At 38.8% G+C, this 17,858-nt stretch overlaps 1 protein-coding gene across 9 annotated transcripts in view; it reads left to right on the top strand.

Annotated features, from left to right (window-relative positions):
• The window catches only part of PARP4 (poly(ADP-ribose) polymerase family member 4), a 207,402-nt gene that overhangs the window by 124,204 nt on the left and 65,340 nt on the right, over nt 1-17,858 (top strand). For 8 of the 9 annotated variants that reach the window (XM_023724840.1, XM_023724834.1, XM_023724838.1 and 5 more), the window contains 4 exons: nt 3,942-4,106; nt 5,152-5,198; nt 5,345-5,423; nt 15,493-15,630. In XM_023724840.1, coding sequence (XP_023580608.1) covers nt 3,942-4,106; nt 5,152-5,198; nt 5,345-5,423; nt 15,493-15,630 — 429 coding nt within the window. The remainder of the gene's footprint in view (nt 1-3,941; nt 4,107-5,151; nt 5,199-5,344; nt 5,424-15,492; nt 15,631-17,858) is intronic. The other variant, XM_023724841.1, reaches the window with a different exon arrangement.

The following is a 17,858-nucleotide window of genomic DNA, read 5'->3' as shown; positions in this document are numbered from 1 at the left end:
GGGCACCATCTAGCTGTACTGGACTCAGTCTGGTGGAGGCCTTGGTAACTGTGGTCCATTAGTCCTTTGGACTAATCTTTTCCTTGTATCCTGTTCTCTTCATTCTCCCTTGCTCCCAAAGGGGTGAGACCAGTGGCATATCGTAGACGGTACTTTTTATTTTTTATTTTATTGTTGTACTTTAAGTGAAAGTTTACAATTCAAGTTAGTCTCTCATGCAAAAATTTATACATACATTGTTATGTGACCCTAATTGCTCTCCCTATACTATGACAGCAGACTCATCCTTTCCACTCCGGATTTCCCATGTTCATTGAAACAGCTCCTGACCCTGTCTGACTTCTTATCTCACCTCCAGTCCGAAGCTGCCCATTTAGTCTCATGTGTCTACTTGAGCTAAGAAGCACACTCTTCACAACTATCATTTTATGTCCCATAGTCCAGTCTAATCTTTGTCTGAAGAGTTGACCTCCAGAATGGTTTTAGTTTTGGGCTAACAGAGAGTCTGGGGGCCACGTCTTCTGGGGTCCCTCCAATCTCAATCAAACCATTAAGTCTGGTCTTTTTACTAGAGTTTGAGTTCTGCACCCCACTTTTCTGCTGCTCCATCAGGGACTGTCTGTTGTGTTCCTTGTCAGGGCAGTCATTGATGGTAGCCAGACACCATCTAGTTCTTCTGGTCTCAGGCTGATGCAGTCTTTGGTTTATGTGGCTCTTTCTGTCTCTTAAGCTAATACTTTCCTTGTGTCTTTGGTGTTCTTCATTCTCCTTTACTGCAGGTGGGTTGAGACCAATTGATGCATCTTAGATGTCCGCTCGCTAGATTTTAAGACCCCAGACACCACTCATTAAGTAGGTTGCAGAACATTTTCTTAATAACTTTGTTATGCCAATTGACCTAGATGTCCCCTGAAAGCATGGTCCCCTGACCCCTGCCCCTGCTACTCTGTCCCTCCCAGTGTTTGGTTGTATTCAGGAAACCTTTTAGCTTTGGTTTAGTCCAGTGGTGCTGACATCCCCTGTAGTGTGTGCTGTCCTTTCCTTCATGGAAAATAATTCTTGTCTACTTTCTAGTTAGTGAATAACCCTCTTCCTCCCTCCCCACCCTCGTAACCATCAAAGAATGTGTCCTTCTGTGTTTAAACCTTTTCTTGAGTTCTTATGATAGTGGTCTTATTCAATATTTGTCCTTTTGCGACTGACTGAATTCACTCAGCATAATGCCTTCCAGATTCCTCTATGTTATAAGATGTTTCATGGATTCATCGTTGTTCTTTATTGTTGCATATAGTATTCCATTGTGTGAATATACCATAATTTGTTTATCCATTTGTCCATTGGTGGGCATGTAGGTTGTTTCCATATTTTTGCTCTTGTGAACAGTGCTGCAGTGAACATGGGTGTGCATATATCTATTTGTGTGTCTTTTAGCAGTTTATTTACTTATTTTTAATTTTTTTTTATTGTACTTTAGATGGAGGTTTACAGAGCAAATAGTTTCTCGTTAAACAGTCAGTACACATATTGTTTTATGACATTGATTAACAACCCCACGACATGTCAACACTCTCCCTTCTTGACCTTGGAGGACCTTTTTTTTTTTTTGTGAAAATATGCATAGCCAAAGGTACACCATTTCAAAAATTTCTACACGTACAATTCAATGACATTGATTACGTTCTTCTAGTTGTGCTGCTATTCTCACTATCCTTTTCCAAATTATTCCATCACCACTATGTTCAACTCGCTGCCCCCTAGGCTTCCCATCAAACCATCTGAGCTGCTGCTGTCAATTTGATCTCACACAGATAATTTTTTTTTTTTTTTTTTGTACCTTAGACGAAGGTTTACAGAACAAGTAGTTTCTCATTAAACAGTTAGTACACATATTGCCCTATGACAATGGTTAACAACCCCACGACATGTCAACACTGTCCCTTCACAACCTTGGGTTCTCTATCACCAGCTTTCCTGTCCCCTCCTGCCTTCTAGTCCTTGTCCCTGGACTGCTGTGCCTCATTAGTCCCATTTGGTTTTATGGGGCTGTCCACTCCACGGCTGAACGGTGAACCTCGGAAATGACTTCACCACTGAGCTAAAAGGGTGTCCAGGGGCCATCCTCTTCGGGTTTCTCCAGTCTCTGTCAGGCTAGTAAATCTGGTGTTTTTTTGTGAGTTAGAATTTTGTTCTACATCCTTCTCCAGCTCGGTCCAGGACCCTCTGTTGTGATCCTGGTCAGAGCAGTCAGTGGTGGTAGCCGGGCACCATCTAGCTGTACTAGAGTCAGTCTGATGGAGGCCATGGTAGCTGTAGTCTGTTAGTCCTTTGGACTAATCTTTTCATTGTATCCTGTTCTCTTCATTCTCCCTTGCTACCGAAGGGGTGAGACCAGTGGAGTATCTTAGATGGCTGCTCACAGGCTTTTAAGACCCCAGACCGTAGCAAACTTCTGCTTTGTATTGATGCAGAGTCCTGGACCCAAGAGGGTGTCCTTCCCCTTCTCCATGTGCAGCATCTATCCTTTTCCCTAAAGTAGTGTATCTTTGCCTGATTGCTAAGAGTGGGAAGGGATGTTTCCTACCACTGTTTTGCTTCTACCCCTTTCCTGTTGGCCCTGAAGGTGAGAGGGTTTGCTGTCCCTTTCCCAACAGTTTCAGGCTTTTCCTTCACATGAGAAGGATCCAGGGAAGTTGGTGGTGTTTCTTGTCTGCCCCCCAACAGCAGCCAATCACCTCCTGCACTCCTGCTCCACTGAGCTTTCTTTGGTGTCCTGCCTGCCCCTCATCTTTCTAATGGGCCCAGTGGAAGACTGGAGAAGAGCTTGTGAGTGAATGTAAATTTCTCTTGTGTCTGGGGCTCCCAGTTATTCTAAACTGATATCCTAGCCCAATCTTAGCCTTCAGGAATTCACACAGTTTATGTGTCCCATCTCTCCTCAGGGGGCATTGTCAGTATTTGGAATTCAGTTCTTTTGGTTGCATTGTAACCTCAGCTCTCTGATGGGTTCAAGAAAAATTATTTTATAGATTTTCCAGTTCTTAATCTCGTGTCTATTTATATCCTAAGTGGAAGCAGAACTCCAACTCTATGCTACTAAGTGGCAGTTTCTCAAATGAATCCCCAGGCTTTTATGCATATACTTCTTTTAAGGGCTAGCATTATTGTTTATTAACTGCTTTTTTATTGTTTATTCTCATTCTGCAAATGGATATCCTTGATGTAAAAAATAGTAATTTGCCCCTTAAATCTGTATTAATCTTTGATAGTATACACTCCTATTATGAACATATTAAATTTTCATGATAGTGTAGTCAAAATGGCAGTTGTAGTTGGAGATGTTAGATCTCTGTGTAACAGAAAAAATACATCTACACTCTCTTTTTTCTATCCTAAGTGGTAATAAGGTTGCCTCTTTATACAGTAATTATCAATACCCCATTAAAAGAAAGCTAAATATGTTTTAAGTAAAATGATAAACTTACTACAGCGTAAAAGAATTAAGTAAGGGTCATGCTTAGTGAAAACTGCTCTGCTCAGCAGCTGCTGGGAGAACTGGTCCTAAGTCATGGGTGTCATGGAGGCCAAGATTCTTCAAGAGATGAAGCTGTGCATATGCTGTCTGTGCAGGCAGAGCACTGCAGAGGGCAGGGCCTCCTGTAGGGAGAGCCCTTGGGCCATACTCCCCAGTTAGGCCACAGTTCAGTCTCAGGGGCCTCCTCCCTCAGTCTCCTGTAGTTGTCACTCCCCTCCCCACCCCCACACACTGGTGAATGGCTCCAGGGCTCCACTTTGGCACCAACAATGCTTGTCTTGTAGGTTCTGTTACCATTTACTGAGGAAGAATTTGGCAGATTGTAACTCAAGTAGTTTATGAAGAGTTAAGTAGCACAGAATGGATGTGCTTTTGAACTGCAAAGCTAAGTAGTATGTTTCTGTTTCAGGAAGTTTTTACTGTAAGCGTTGGGAACTTACCCCCTAAGGCTAAGGTTCTTATCAAAATTACCTATGTCACTGAACTCGGTGTCCAAGGCACTGCTGCTGTCTTCTTCATGCCTGCCACTGTGGCACCCTGGCAACAAGACAAAGCATTGAATGAAAACGTTCAGGTTAGTGTGCTTAAGACAAGATTTAAAGAAGCATTTCTTGGGATTTATGTAAAGGGAAGAAAAAAATATCCAAATAATCTAATCTTTTTGGCATAAAATCAATTTTACTGGAAGTTATAGCATATAGATACATATATTGTTTGTAACATGAAAAGAATAAAGGACACAGATATGCTTAATGGCTATAATATTCTTATTCTGTTCAATTACCTAAAAAAATTTATATCTGCAGTATATGTGCATCATGAAGAATTTAGGTAAGCATTCTTGTTAGTTGCCATGGAGTTGGCTCTGGCTGATGGCCACCCCATGTACAACAGAACAAAACATTGCCCTGTCCTGCCCCCTCTTCATGAATGTTGGTATGCCCAAGTCCATTGTTGTGGCCACAGTGTGTTCTGAGTGCCTTCCGACCTAGGGGACTCATCTCTCAGCACTATATCAGAAAATATTTTCTTGTGATCCATAGGGTTTTCATTGGCTAATTTTAGGAAGTAGATTGCCAAGCCTTTCTTCCTATTTTAGTCTGGAAGCTCTGCTGAATCCCGTCCACCATGGATCACCCTGCTGGTATTTGAAATACTGATGGCATAGCTTCTAGCTGTACAGCCACACATAACCCACCACAGTACAAAATAAACTGACAGACAGGTAGCAGTGGTAAATAAGCATAGAGAATGTAAATTAGCAAAAGAGGAAGGTAATAACCATCCTTAGTTCTGTCATCCAGAGATAACTACTGGTTAATGCTTTGGTATCTATCCTTCCAGACTTCTTAGTACGTATTTATTTATATAAATTGTATGTGTATGTATATATGTGCATATGTGTGCATACACACACACATATACATATATACATACACACACGTAGTTGAAAATCTTTGTCAAAATGGCCATAAATTATCCCCCATATTGTTTTATTTTAGAAGTTACTGTCATTCCATAAGCAAATGCTACTGTGGCCTTGCTTAGATTGTATTCAGCTTAGAGTCTCATCATGAAACCTAATAAGTACTTAATTATATATTTTTTTCTTTTTACAGGATACAGTAGAGAAGATTTGCATCAAGGAAATAGGGACAAAGCAAAGGTTAGTACCTAAGATATAAAATCTGTCAATTAATCATTCGATGACATTAGTTTCATTGTTAAAATTTCATTTAAAATTATTTGAAGCAACTAAAAGTAGACCTTTAAGATACTAGACTAAGACAATTTTCTCTTCATCTTCGATAGCTTCTCTTTGAGTATGTATATTGAGATGCCGTACGTGATTGAATTCATTTCTAGTGATACACATAAACTAAAACAAAAGGTTAGTAAATTTTTTTCTTTCTTAAGAACTCTTATTTTAAAATTACTTTTACTTTATCAAAGCAATGCATGCACATAGTTTAAAATGTCAAATAATACTAACAGCAACTTTTAAGAAAAAGGAGTCCCATTCAGCCCCTGCTTGGCCCCTCCCAGCACCCAGAGACTGAACCACTTTAGAATATAACTATTTCTTCTGGTATTTACTCCATAGTTTTAAATGAAAAAGTTTTTACTTCTGTTACTTGAGTCATCTGTTTCAGAATTCTTATTATAATTGTCCAAGTGAAAACACTAGACTGACACTCTGCTAGAAATTGTAACAAAGAATGGTGTTGAAGAAAAAAAGACAAATAAGATCATTTCGTGAAATGGAGAATCAGATGCGCATTCAAACAAGAGGCATCATGTGTTCTGGCTTGCAGTGAGGTGTTTATCAGGCAGAGCAAACAAAGGCAAAATGGATTCACATCAAGGGGGAGTACAGGGTAAGGAAGGGAAATTTACAAGGGGTTGTCAAACGCCAAACTTGCCTAACATCAGTTTCTAGCCTAACATCAATCTCTTCTTTCTCGATACAAATTGACTAAGGCAATTTTTCTAAAGCAAGCAGTGTAAACATTCTTGATGTGGGAATTTAGTGATTTCAACCCTAGTTGGAGTCCTTGAAATGTAAAAGTTGACCATTTGGGTAGGAAGGAGATTATATCAGCTCATACTTGAAACCTTGCCCATCTGGCTAGGAGGAAGTGAGTTAGGGCCTAGGCATTCACCAGATGAATTGCCCAAGAGAAGTTAAGATAGCAAGATTATTTACCTGAGCTAAGGCCCAGATCTCTGTACAATTTGTGTCACAAACAATTGAGACCTTCACAGGAAGCCAACTTGTCTTTTGAAGAAGGCAGAGGCAGGCTTCAAACCTAGTTTCAGCTTAATGTAAAACAGAATTTCAATTTAGGTCTGGGATTAACCATTTCAATAATGCCAAGTAGCCCCAGTTTTTGTTTTTTGTTTTATTTTGTTTTTTTGTACTTCAGGTGAAGGCTTACAGAACAAATAGTTTCTCATGAAACAGTAGTATGCATATTGTTTTATGACATTGGTCAACAACCCCACAGCATGTGAACCCTCTAACTTCTCAACCTTTTTTTTTGGTGAAAATACACATAGCCAAAGATACACCATTTCAAAAATTTCTACATGCACAGTTCAGTGACATTGACTATGCTCTTCCAGTTGTGCTGTTATTCTCACTTAAGATGAAGGCTTACAGAACAAAATAGTTTCTCATTTAACAGTTACTACAAATGTTGCCCTATGACAGTGGTTAACAATCTCACAACACATGAACAATATCCTTACTCATCCTTGGGTTCCCTATCACCAGCTTCCTTGTCCCCTTCTGCCTTCTGGCCCTTGTCACTGGACTCCTGTACCTCGTTAGTCTCATTTGGTTTTACGGGGCTGTCCACTCCCAGGCTGAATGGTGAACCTTGGAGATAACTTCACCACTGAGCTAAAAGGGTGTCTGGGGGCCATACTCTCAGGGTTTCTCCAGTCTCCTTTAGGCCAGTAAATCTGGTCTTTTTTTTGTGAGTTAGAATTATGTTCTACATCCTTCTCCAGCTCTGTCCAGAACCCTCTGTTGTGATCCTGGTCAGAGCAGTCAGTGGTGGTAGCCGGGCACCATCTAGCTGTACTGGACTCAGTCTGGTGGAGGCCTTGGTAGCTGTGGTCCATTAGTCCTTCGGACTAATCTTTTCCTTGTATCCTGTTCTCTTCATTCTCCCTTGCTCCCGAAGGGATGAGACCAGTGGAGTATCTTAGATGGCCACTCACAGGCTTTTAAGACCCCAGACACTACTCACCAAGGTAGAATGTAGAGCATTGTCTTTATAAGCTGTGTCATGCCAATTGAGCTAGATGTTCCCTGAGACCATGGTCCCCACAGCCCTCCGCCCAGCACTTCAGTCCCTCAGGGTGTTTGGATGTGTCTATGGGGCTTCCATGACCTTTCCTTGTACAAGTTGTGCTAGTTTCCCCTGTATTGTGTACTGTCTCACCCTTCACCCAAGATACCACTTATCTATTGCCTATTTAGTATTTCCCCCCCACCCCTCCCATCCCTGGTAACCAACAAAGATTGTTACATTTTGTGTGTGAACTTTTGCATGGGTTTTACAATAGAGGTCTCATACAATATTTGTCCTTTTGTGATTGACTTATTTCACTCAGCATCATGTCCTGCAGTTTCATCCATGTTATGAGATGGTTCACAGATTCATTGTTGTTCTTTCTGATTGCATAGTACTCCATTGTGTGTATGTACCATAGTTGGTTTATCCATTCATCTGTTGATGGGCATCTAGGTTGTTTCCATCATTTTGCTGTTGTGAACAATGCTGCCATGAACATAGGTGTGCATATGTCTATTCGAGTGACGACTCTTATTTCTCTAGAATATTTTCCTAGGAGTGGAATTGCTGGATTGAATGGTATGTCTATTTCTAGCTTTCTGAGGAAGCACCATATCATTCTCCAAAATGGTTGTATCATTTGCAGCCCCAGTTTTAAGGTTTGCTTATTCAGAATAGACGAGACTTTAGCTCTCTTCCCCCTTCACTTACCTCGTTCCTCATTTTTTCTCTCCCCTTATCCCAGAATAGTTATATCACAATTTTGGTTAAAGCCATAGTCAGTGTTCAAGTTATTATGACTATGTTAATACTGCTTACAGTTGAGCCAAGAACTGTATTATGATTACATATTATATCTTCATATAGTGATTCCTGAAGAAAAAGGTCTTTTCATTTACTTAGTTTTCTAGGGATTATCCATATTTCTTCTCATATGCTCTAATACATTGGTAAAGACCCCTCTCAATACTATCTTTCACACTGTTAAATGCTTCAAATAATTCATCAATTTATTTTTTCCTTAGAGACCTCCCTCCCTTCCATCTTTCTGCTCCACTTGGCCTGGTTACTGTTTGGCAGCCTCCCTTTACTGTTTTTTTTTTTTTTTTAAGCCTTTTTCCTATTTCTTGTTTTAGTCCTTCAGTTTTGCAGAGCACACTTTCCATTAACTTCCTGAGTAAGAATGCGTGGGCAGTAAAGTCTGACAATATCTTGCTTCTACATGCTGCACTGGTTCATGTGATGGGGTATAGAATTCTGAGTTGGAAATCATTTTCTCTCAGAATATTAAAGGCATTGTCTTCTAGCTTCCAGTATTACTTTGAGAAGTTCAGTGATATTCTTAGCCCACAGTGTTTGTATACGGTCTTTTTTTTTTTTTTTTAATTTCTTTATGAGTTCCAGATCTTCTCTTTATTCCTGGTATTTTGAAATTTCATAATAATGTGAGCTTCATTCATCATTCATGACTCATAGCCTTTTTTAATTGTTGTCATCGAGTTGGTTCCAACTCAGTGACCCTATGTACAACAGAACAAAACACTTGCCTGGTCCTGTGCCATTTTCACAATCGTTTCTATGTTTAAGCCCATTGTTGCAGCCACTGTGTCAGTTAATCTCATTGAGGGTCTTTCTCTTTTTTGCTGATCCTGTACTTTACCAACCCTGGTACCTTCTCCAGGGACTGGTCCCTCCTGATAGCTTGCGCAAAGTATGTGAGACTAAGTCTCGCCATCCTTGCTTCTAAGGAGCATTCTGGCTGTACTTCTTCCAAGACAGATGTGTTCGTTTTTCTGAAAGTCTATGGTATATTCAGTATTCTTTGCCAGCACTGTAATTCAAAGGCATCAATTCTTCTTCGACCTTCCTTTTTCATTGTCCAGCTTTCACATGCATATGAGGTGTTTGAAATTACCGTGGCTTGGGTCAGGCACACCTTAGTCCTCAAAGTGACATTTTTGCTTTTTAACACATTAGGAGGTCTTTTGCAGCAGATTTGCCCAATGCGATATGTCGTTTGATTTTTTGACTGCTGTATCCCTGGGCATTGATTGTAGGTACAGGTAAAACGAAATCCTTGACAACTTCAATCGTTTCTCCGTTTATCGTGATGTTGCTTATGGGTCCAGTTGTGAGGATTTTTGTTTTCTTTATGTTAAGGTGTAATCCATACGGGAAGGCTTTGATCGTCATCATTAAGTGCTTCAAATCCTCTTCACCTTCAACAAGCAAGGTTGTGTAATCTGCATATCATAGGTTGTTAACGAGTGTTTCTCTAATCCTGGTGCCAGCTTCTTCTTCATATAGTCCAGTTTCTCAGATTATTTGCTCAGCATACAGATTGAATAAGTATGGTGAAAGGGGACCATCCTGACACATACCTTTCTTGGTTTTAAACCATGTAGTATCCGCTTGTTCTGTTCAAACAACTGCACCTTGGTCTATGTACAGGTTCCTCATGAGCACAATTAAGTGTTCTGGAATTCCCATTCTTCACAGTGTTATCCATAATTTGTTATGATCCACACAGTCAATGCCTTTGCATAGTCAATAAAACACAGGTAAACATCTTACTGGTTTTCTCTGCCTTCAGCCAAGATCCATCTGACATCAGCAGTGATATCCCTTGTTCCACGTTCTCTTCTGAATCCAGTTTGAATTTCTGGCAGCTCCCTGTCGATGTACTGCTGCAACTGTTTTTGAATTATCTTCAGCTAAATATTACTTGCGTGTGGTATTAATGATATCATTCGGTACTTTCTGCATTCTGTTGGATCACCTTTCTTTGGAATGGGCACAAATATGGATCTCTTCCAGTTGATTGGCCAGGTAGCTGTCTTCAGAATTTCTTGGCATAGACAAGTGAGCATTTCCAGTGTTGCATCCATTTGTTGAAATATCTCAATTGGTATTCTGTCTATTCCTGGAGCCTTGTTTTTTCACCAATGCCTTCAGTGCAGCTTGAACTTCTTCCTTCAGTACCATCAGTTCTTGATCATATGCTGCCTCCTGAAATGGTTGAACATTGACCAATTCTTTCTCCATGGCCTTTAGTTGTGGGAAATTTTATTATAATTTTAAAAGATAAGTTTCTCCCCTTCTTTTGACTTTCTAGAATGCTTTTCAATCAGATGTCCCCTGGATTGAGCCTCTTATCTTATATTTTTTCTCCTATTATCCATTTTATTATCTTTTTGTTCTACTTTCTGATTTCTCAATTTTAAATTCTAACTGTTCTATTGAGATTTTAATTTTATTCTCATATTTTTTATTTGTAAGAGCTATTTTCTGTTCTGTAGGTATTCCTTTCTTATACCATCTTCTTTTGGTTTCATGGATGCAATACTTTCTTTCATCTCTTTGATAATATTAATAATATATTTTTTCTTCTGTTCCCTGCATTGTGTCTCCTTTCTTTGAGTTCCTTTTTTTCCTGTTTTTTTCTGATAGTTTCTTTTGGTTTCCATATATCATATTAGAGATTGTATGCAGACCTAAAACCGAGGTGCTTGATGTAACAAGGAGGGACTGGCCCAGATCTAAATTAAACTGCATTTTGAATAAAAATTGTAACCTAGCCTAAAAGCCTTTGCCTCTGTTGTTCTGAAAAGACAATTCAGCCTTTTTGTCAAAGTTACCTGCTTATACAAAGAGGGTAAGAGTCAGGATTTCTGGCTTAAATGGGGAATTGTTTGTTAGGATATCTGTTAAGACTGTTTACACAGCTTGCCTCAGAAAAGATACTTTTGTCAACAGGAGGTTAATAAATGGAATTAACAATGTTAAGTAAATGGAGCCTCTCAATGTCTCATAACTCTGTGAGAACATCAATTAACCAAGTCTTAATCAAACTTCATTTTCACTCACTGAGGTCTTCTGCTTCATTTCTTCTGACTCTTTGTAAATCTGTAACTAAGGTAAAGACAGGAGCCTCTTGAGGGGAGAGGTAGGCATACATCTGTGACAGAAAGTTGTCTTATTTATTTCTGAAAAGATGCTTTATTTAACAGATCTCAGGATGTAAGAATCTCAGGATGTTAACGGATGTTAAATGTTGAAGATTACAGTTTAACAAACCCCTGTAACTTTTCGCCAATGTAATTCTCCCATGTGTGTTTATTAGCACGTTTCCTGCCACCCCTGCCTGCGAGTATGATCCTTTTTCTGTTTCACCGGATAAAAACTGTTCTCTTTCTCTGCAATTTGGAACACACACTGCAGCCTCTTGCATGAATACTTGTGTGTCTCGCCATTTTGAGAAATTTTTTTTTTTTCCTCCTTCAATAAAACTATTTGTTTTTATTTCTAGCGGAGTATAAGTCTGGTGTTTTCCACTACGGCAAGGTTTTTCCTCATATGTCTGGTGACCCTCTATGTGTTCATATTTAAGGTTAAGACACAAAAAAGCCAGTTAGAAGCTCTGTGGGTTGGTGGGGCTAGTTGACCAAAGACCTGCACTAGAGAGTCACCAGGTGGGAGGTTGGCTTTTTGATTGTATCATAATGACACTTGCATTCTTCTGTGATTATCCAGAACCTCTGTAAGGATGTTCATGCGGCATGGTGGGGAGGGTAGCTAAGGGTTCCAAGTTTCAGCATGCTGACCCTCACTAATCCTCATTTGCTGCCCTGTACTCTACTCTACTCTTTATTACGCCTAGCATTTTTGAGTCTACATCATAGTTAGTTGAATTTCTCTAAGTAATAAGCCTCCAGTTTTCTTCAGTGAGAGAACAAGGACAAATGGTACTAGCTGCTTGAATGCTTAGGGTGGACAGGGGAGGGGACCTAGGGGTCTGACACTTTAGTACATGGTGGATTAACTAGGACCTCTGTTTTTGCAGTGCCTGGTACCTCCAACTTGTGAGCCTCCCCAAGTTGTTGCAGGGCTAGTTAGCCCACTGCCTGTGGCTATTTCCTCTACAGACCCTCAGGTGGTAGCTTCTGCCACTCTTGCTAAGTTAGTTTACATGCCTCCATCAACTTTCCCTCTTTCTAAAATTTGTTGACATCACTCATCTGCTGTAGCTTATGGGTTTATACCCTTTCTTAATGCTTTCCTTTCATGGAAGGGAGATTTAGGATTTTGCTAGGGAGAGGAGATAAACATGTTTAATCCAACCTGAACGAGAAGCCCAGTTAGCTTTTTTGGTGTAACAACCCCAAAACTTTGTGGGCTTAAAACAATACAGCAAACAAAAAATCAAACCTGTTGCTGCTGAGGTAATTTCGACTCATAGCGACCCTATAGGACAGAGCAGAACTGCCCCATAGGGTTTCTAAGAAGTGGCTGGTGGATTCGAACTGCCGACATTTTGGTTAGCAGCCTGAGGTTTTAACCATTGCACCACCAGGGCATTTATTGTTTCTCACAGTTTTGTGGACTGATGGACAGTTCTGGTCTGGGTCAGTTTGGCTGGGACACGATGATCTAGGGTAGCCCCACACACTACCTGGTTGCTGGCCTGGTGTCAGCTGGAGTGATGGCCATATGACTCATCCAGCTGGTTAACTCGGGCTCATTCATATAGTAATGAGAGAGGTCGCAGTAGCAACAAGAGAGGGCAAGCCCAGTTACACGAACACTTTTCAGGCATCTGCTTATATCACATTAGCTAATGGCCAAAGAAGGTCACATGTCCAACTGCAGATTCAGTGAGTGGAGAAATAGTTGCCACCTCCTGATGGGAGGAGCTGCAGAGTCACCTTGCAAAAAGGCAAACATACAAGGATGGTAAGAATTTGTGGCCATTTTTGCATCTACCGCATTGTCTTTAAGCTTATCATCTACATTTTTTTAATTGCTTGATCATTTTAATGGTTTCTGAACCAATCAAAATTATGCAGTACTTTAATTAAACTTACAAAATTTGAATCATGAAACACTTGAACAGAAACAAATATTTTCACCATCAAACGATAATGTATGCAAATAAATCACTGCAGCTCACCACAGCACTCAGTTCAGAGCTGTGCCACAGCACGGAGATCCAGAGGGTCGCTATTTTTATCCTGTTTAACATAAACGTTTGTTAAGTGACAGTGAAATATGGTGAAATCCAGGAGGGAGAGATTAAGACTGAGGATGAAGAATGGAGATAATAGTATCTATGTACCACACAGATGTATCCTGATGTCATTACAACTTTCCCAGGAATGCTCATAGCATGTAGGTTCTCAAACTGACATTGAGCATTCACTTTTACTTTTAAAACCCATCATTAAGGGAACAGAACAATCAATGATTACAAATAATAAATAAAAAAGAATTAATAGCCTTAGCATTAACCTACAACCTATTGCAAGTTTGGAAAAAATACTGAACTATCAGAAGCTAATATGTTACATTTTGCCTATATGGGGGATGTGTGTCTGTGTGTATGTTTGTGTTTGTAGATTTATGTTTGTGTGTAAATAATGTGAACCACTGCTCTTCCTAGCATAAGCCATAAACTTTTGCTCTGATTAACACCTACGTTTATTTTGTGGAAAATGCACTACACATTCTTGGAAACAAATGCTAACTAAAGTGTCATAATGATAATTTAACAAACTTCTTTTTCTTCATTTAAAATTCTCTTAAATGAAATAAAATAAAGATATCCTCTAGAAATGCAGTAAAGGTGGTTTTAACATCAAATTTTTGTATGTCAAGTGGTAGTCTCTAGAGTTTATCAGTGATACATCCTTTCAAAAGCTACCTAAACACTTATTAAATCTTCAGTAAGATTAAAAAAAAATTTTTAAAAAGAGGATGAAATTTATAGATTAACTATAGCAGCAGAACAACAGTTGCACCAGTAACTATATCCTAGCATGTGGGAATCAGTTTACAATATTTATGATTGATCCTGCTAGTAAATTGCTCTCAACCACTGCGCCACCAGGGCTTCTTCCTTATAGGAGACAGTGGGATTTTTCTTACATATCGTGGCTAATTATTGTTAAAAAAAAAATTACATACCTCGCCATGTATCACATTCACATTCAAAACTTAATGCTATCCAACACTGGAATCAGAACACATGGCAATTCTATTGTGAAACAAACATGAACAGTAAAATGACCATCAACTCATGAAAAAGATGAAAATAACAAAAAAGCCCTGAATATAGTCAGAATCTGTTTTCTAAAGTCCTGGAAGAAAGTTTCATCAGTTATGCCTGGGTCTCTGAGAACTTGAGCGTTCTGACTAAAGGTAAGTTTTGGTAAGGATTAAAATTTTACACTGGTTCTTCCCATTCAGAATAAACGTTCAAGTGTTAGGCAGCTTTTGGTGTTCTATATTCTTTATAGCTAATATTATTCTAATTTTAATTTGATGCGAACAAATAATTCTTTTCTCTGAACTTCAGTTTGGGGAGTATGACAAGTGAGGGAAGCTACATTTTGCCATAACTTAAAGGCTCACTTTCATCCTTCTGGGACAGGCAACGTAAAAAAATATTTACCACACACCACAATTTCATGCTTATAGTACTCTTTAAAAGAAAAAAACTCAAAAAACAAAAAACCAAACCCATTGCCTTCAGGTCGATTAAGACTCATAGTGACTCTACAGGACAGAGTATAACTGTCGCATAGGATTTCCAAGGCTGTAAAAATTTACAGAAGCAGACTGCCACATCTTTCTCCCAATTATCATTTACATTTTTAAAAATCATTCCATATCTATTAAAATATAATTTATATATAGTGTATAATTCTCAGATTTTTATTTAATTTTCTATTTTACTACTGCAGGTTATGATTATTTGGTACATAATATGTATCTGGTATATATAGCTTTCTGCTATATTCAGATAAATTTAAATACACAGGTCTATATTCTTTGGATTCAGGGTTTGAGACTGCCTCAAACTGCATCTTTCCGCCTAAATGTATCTTTATAAATTAATCTTAGAATTCTAGGAGAGTAACTGATGTGATAATGGTCACACTGCTAAAACTTACATTCCATAATTTTGTAATTTATTTATGACTATATTATTAATGTAGTTAATATAATTCAGGTAATTGATCATTAATGTTAATGGAATTACAATAATTGTGCTCATTAATGCAAATGACTAGGTTTTCCTACTTGATAGGTATATGCAAACTGATAATGTGATATTAATCCATGATTTATTGTCATTGTTTGTTTGTTTTGTAGCACACAGACTGCAAAGCTGTAATTAGCACTGTGGAAGGTAGTTCCTTAGACAGCAATGGATTTTCTCTCCACATCGGTTTGTCTGATGCATATCTCCCAAGAATGTGGGTTGAAAAATATCCTGATAAAGAAAGTGAGGTATACTGCTTCTTACCTAGAAATAAGAGACACTTTTGAAAAAATATTTCAGAATAAACTGGTTACTTAAATTTGCAAATTATTGATTGTCCTGAAAAACTAGCATTAGACAGTGTTGGACCACATAGGATTTTTATTTTTTTACTTTACTTTAGATGAAGGTGTACAGAGCAAATTAGTTTCTCATTAAACTATTAATACACATATTGTTTTGTGACATTGGTTGCCAACCTCACTACATGTCAACACTCTTCCCCTCTCAACCTTGGGTTCCCCATTACCAGCTTTCTTGTCCCCTCCTGCCTTCTTGTCCCTGCCCCTGAGCTGGTGTGTCCATTTAGTCTTGTTTTGTTTTATGGGCCTGTCTAATCTTTGGTTGAAGGGTGATCCTCAGCAGTGAGTTCAGTACTGAGTTAAAAGGATGTCCGGGGGCCATATTATCAGGATTTCTCCAATCTCTGTCAGACCGGTAAGTCTGGTCTTTTATTGTGAGTTAGAATTTTGTTCTACATTTTTCTCCATGTCTGTCTGGGACCCTGTATTGTGATCCCTGTCAGAGCAGTCGGTGTTGGTAGCCGGGCATCATCTAGTTGTGCTGCACTCAGTCTAGTGGAGGTTGTGGTAGTTGTGGTCCATCAGTCCTTTGGACTAATCTTTCCCTTGTGTCTTTGGTTTTCTTCATTCTCCCTTGCTCCAGACAGGGTGGGACCAGTGGAGTATCTTAGATGACTGCTCATAAGCTTTTAAGACCCCAGATACTACTCACCAAAGTAGGATGCAGAATATTTTCTTTATAAACTGTGGTATGCCAGTTGAGCTAGATTGTCCCCAAAGACCATGGTCCTCAGCCCTCAGTCCAGTAATTTGGTCCCTCAGGAAGTTTGGATGTGTCTATGAAGCTTCCATGACCTTGCCTTGGTTAAGTTGTACTGACTTCCCCAGAATTGTGTACTGTCTTACCCTGTCCCAAACTTTCCACTTATCTGTTGTCTAGTTGGTGTTTTTCCCTCTCCACACCTCCCCTTCCTAGTAACTATCAAAGATTGTTAATTTTTGTTTGTAAACCTTTTCATGAGTTTTTATAATAGTGGTCTCGTACAGTATTTGTCCTTTCGTGATTGACTTATTACACTCAGCATAGTGCCCTCCAGGTTAATCCATGTTGTGAAATGTTTCGCCGATTCATCATTGTTCTTTATTGTTGTGTAGTATTCCAATGTGTGTATGTGTCATAGTTTATCTATTCATCTGTTGATGAGTACTTAGGTTGTTTCCATCTTTTTCCTATTGTGAATAATGCTGCAATGAACATGGGTGTACACATGTCTATTTGTGTGATGGCTCTTATTTCTCTAGCATATATTCCTAGGAATGGGATTACTGGATTCTATGATATTTCTATTTGTAGCTTTTTAAGGAAGCACCATATCGTTTTCCTAAATGATTGTACGATTTTACATTCCCAACAGCAGTGCATAAGAGTTCCAAGCTTCCTGTAGCCTCTCCAATATTTGTTACTTTCTGTTTTTTTGATTTGTGCCAGTACTGTCGGGGTGAGATGGTATCTCATTGTATTTTTGATTTGCATTTCTCCAATGACTAGTGATCTCTACCCTTTCCTCATGTGTCTGTTAGCTGCCTGAATGTCTTCTTTGGTGAAGTGTCTGTTCATTTCCTTTGCCCATTTTTTAATTGGATTATTTGTCTTTTTGTTGCAGAGGTGTTGGATTTTCCTGTAGATTTTAGAGATTAGACCTTGGTCAGATTTGTCATAGCCCAAAATATTTCCCAGTCTGTAGGTTCTCTTTCTACACTTTTGGTGAAGTCTTTTGATGAACATAAATATTTACTTTTTAGAAGATCCCAGTTATCTAGCTTATCTTCTGATGTTTGACACAAAAGGATTTTTAGGCCATTGTGTTCATTTCTAACCTCTCATGGGCTTATGGCCTACATGTTAGAAACTCCAGCACTGACATTCTACTTTTTATTTGAACTCTTAGTCAACTACCTTGTTGTTGAATAAATCTTAATTCTTTTTATTTTATGGTATTATTTTACCTTACAAGAAAATCTGGGAATTTTACATACATCTTTTCCAATAAAAATTTCACATTGATGCAAATTCTGCAGATCTTAGCTCTATGTTTTGTACTTTGGAGCTATGTCTGAAATGTTATTTTTATATAAATTATAGCATTTTATTTATATTTTCCCTTTAACAGATA

This window comes from Trichechus manatus, unplaced genomic scaffold, assembly GCF_000243295.1.
Source record: "Trichechus manatus latirostris isolate Lorelei unplaced genomic scaffold, TriManLat1.0 scaffold00264, whole genome shotgun sequence".
Classification (NCBI taxonomy): Eukaryota; Metazoa; Chordata; class Mammalia; order Sirenia; family Trichechidae; genus Trichechus; species Trichechus manatus.
Note: the sequence above shows the minus strand (reverse complement) of the source record. Positions and strands in the feature narration are given on the sequence as shown.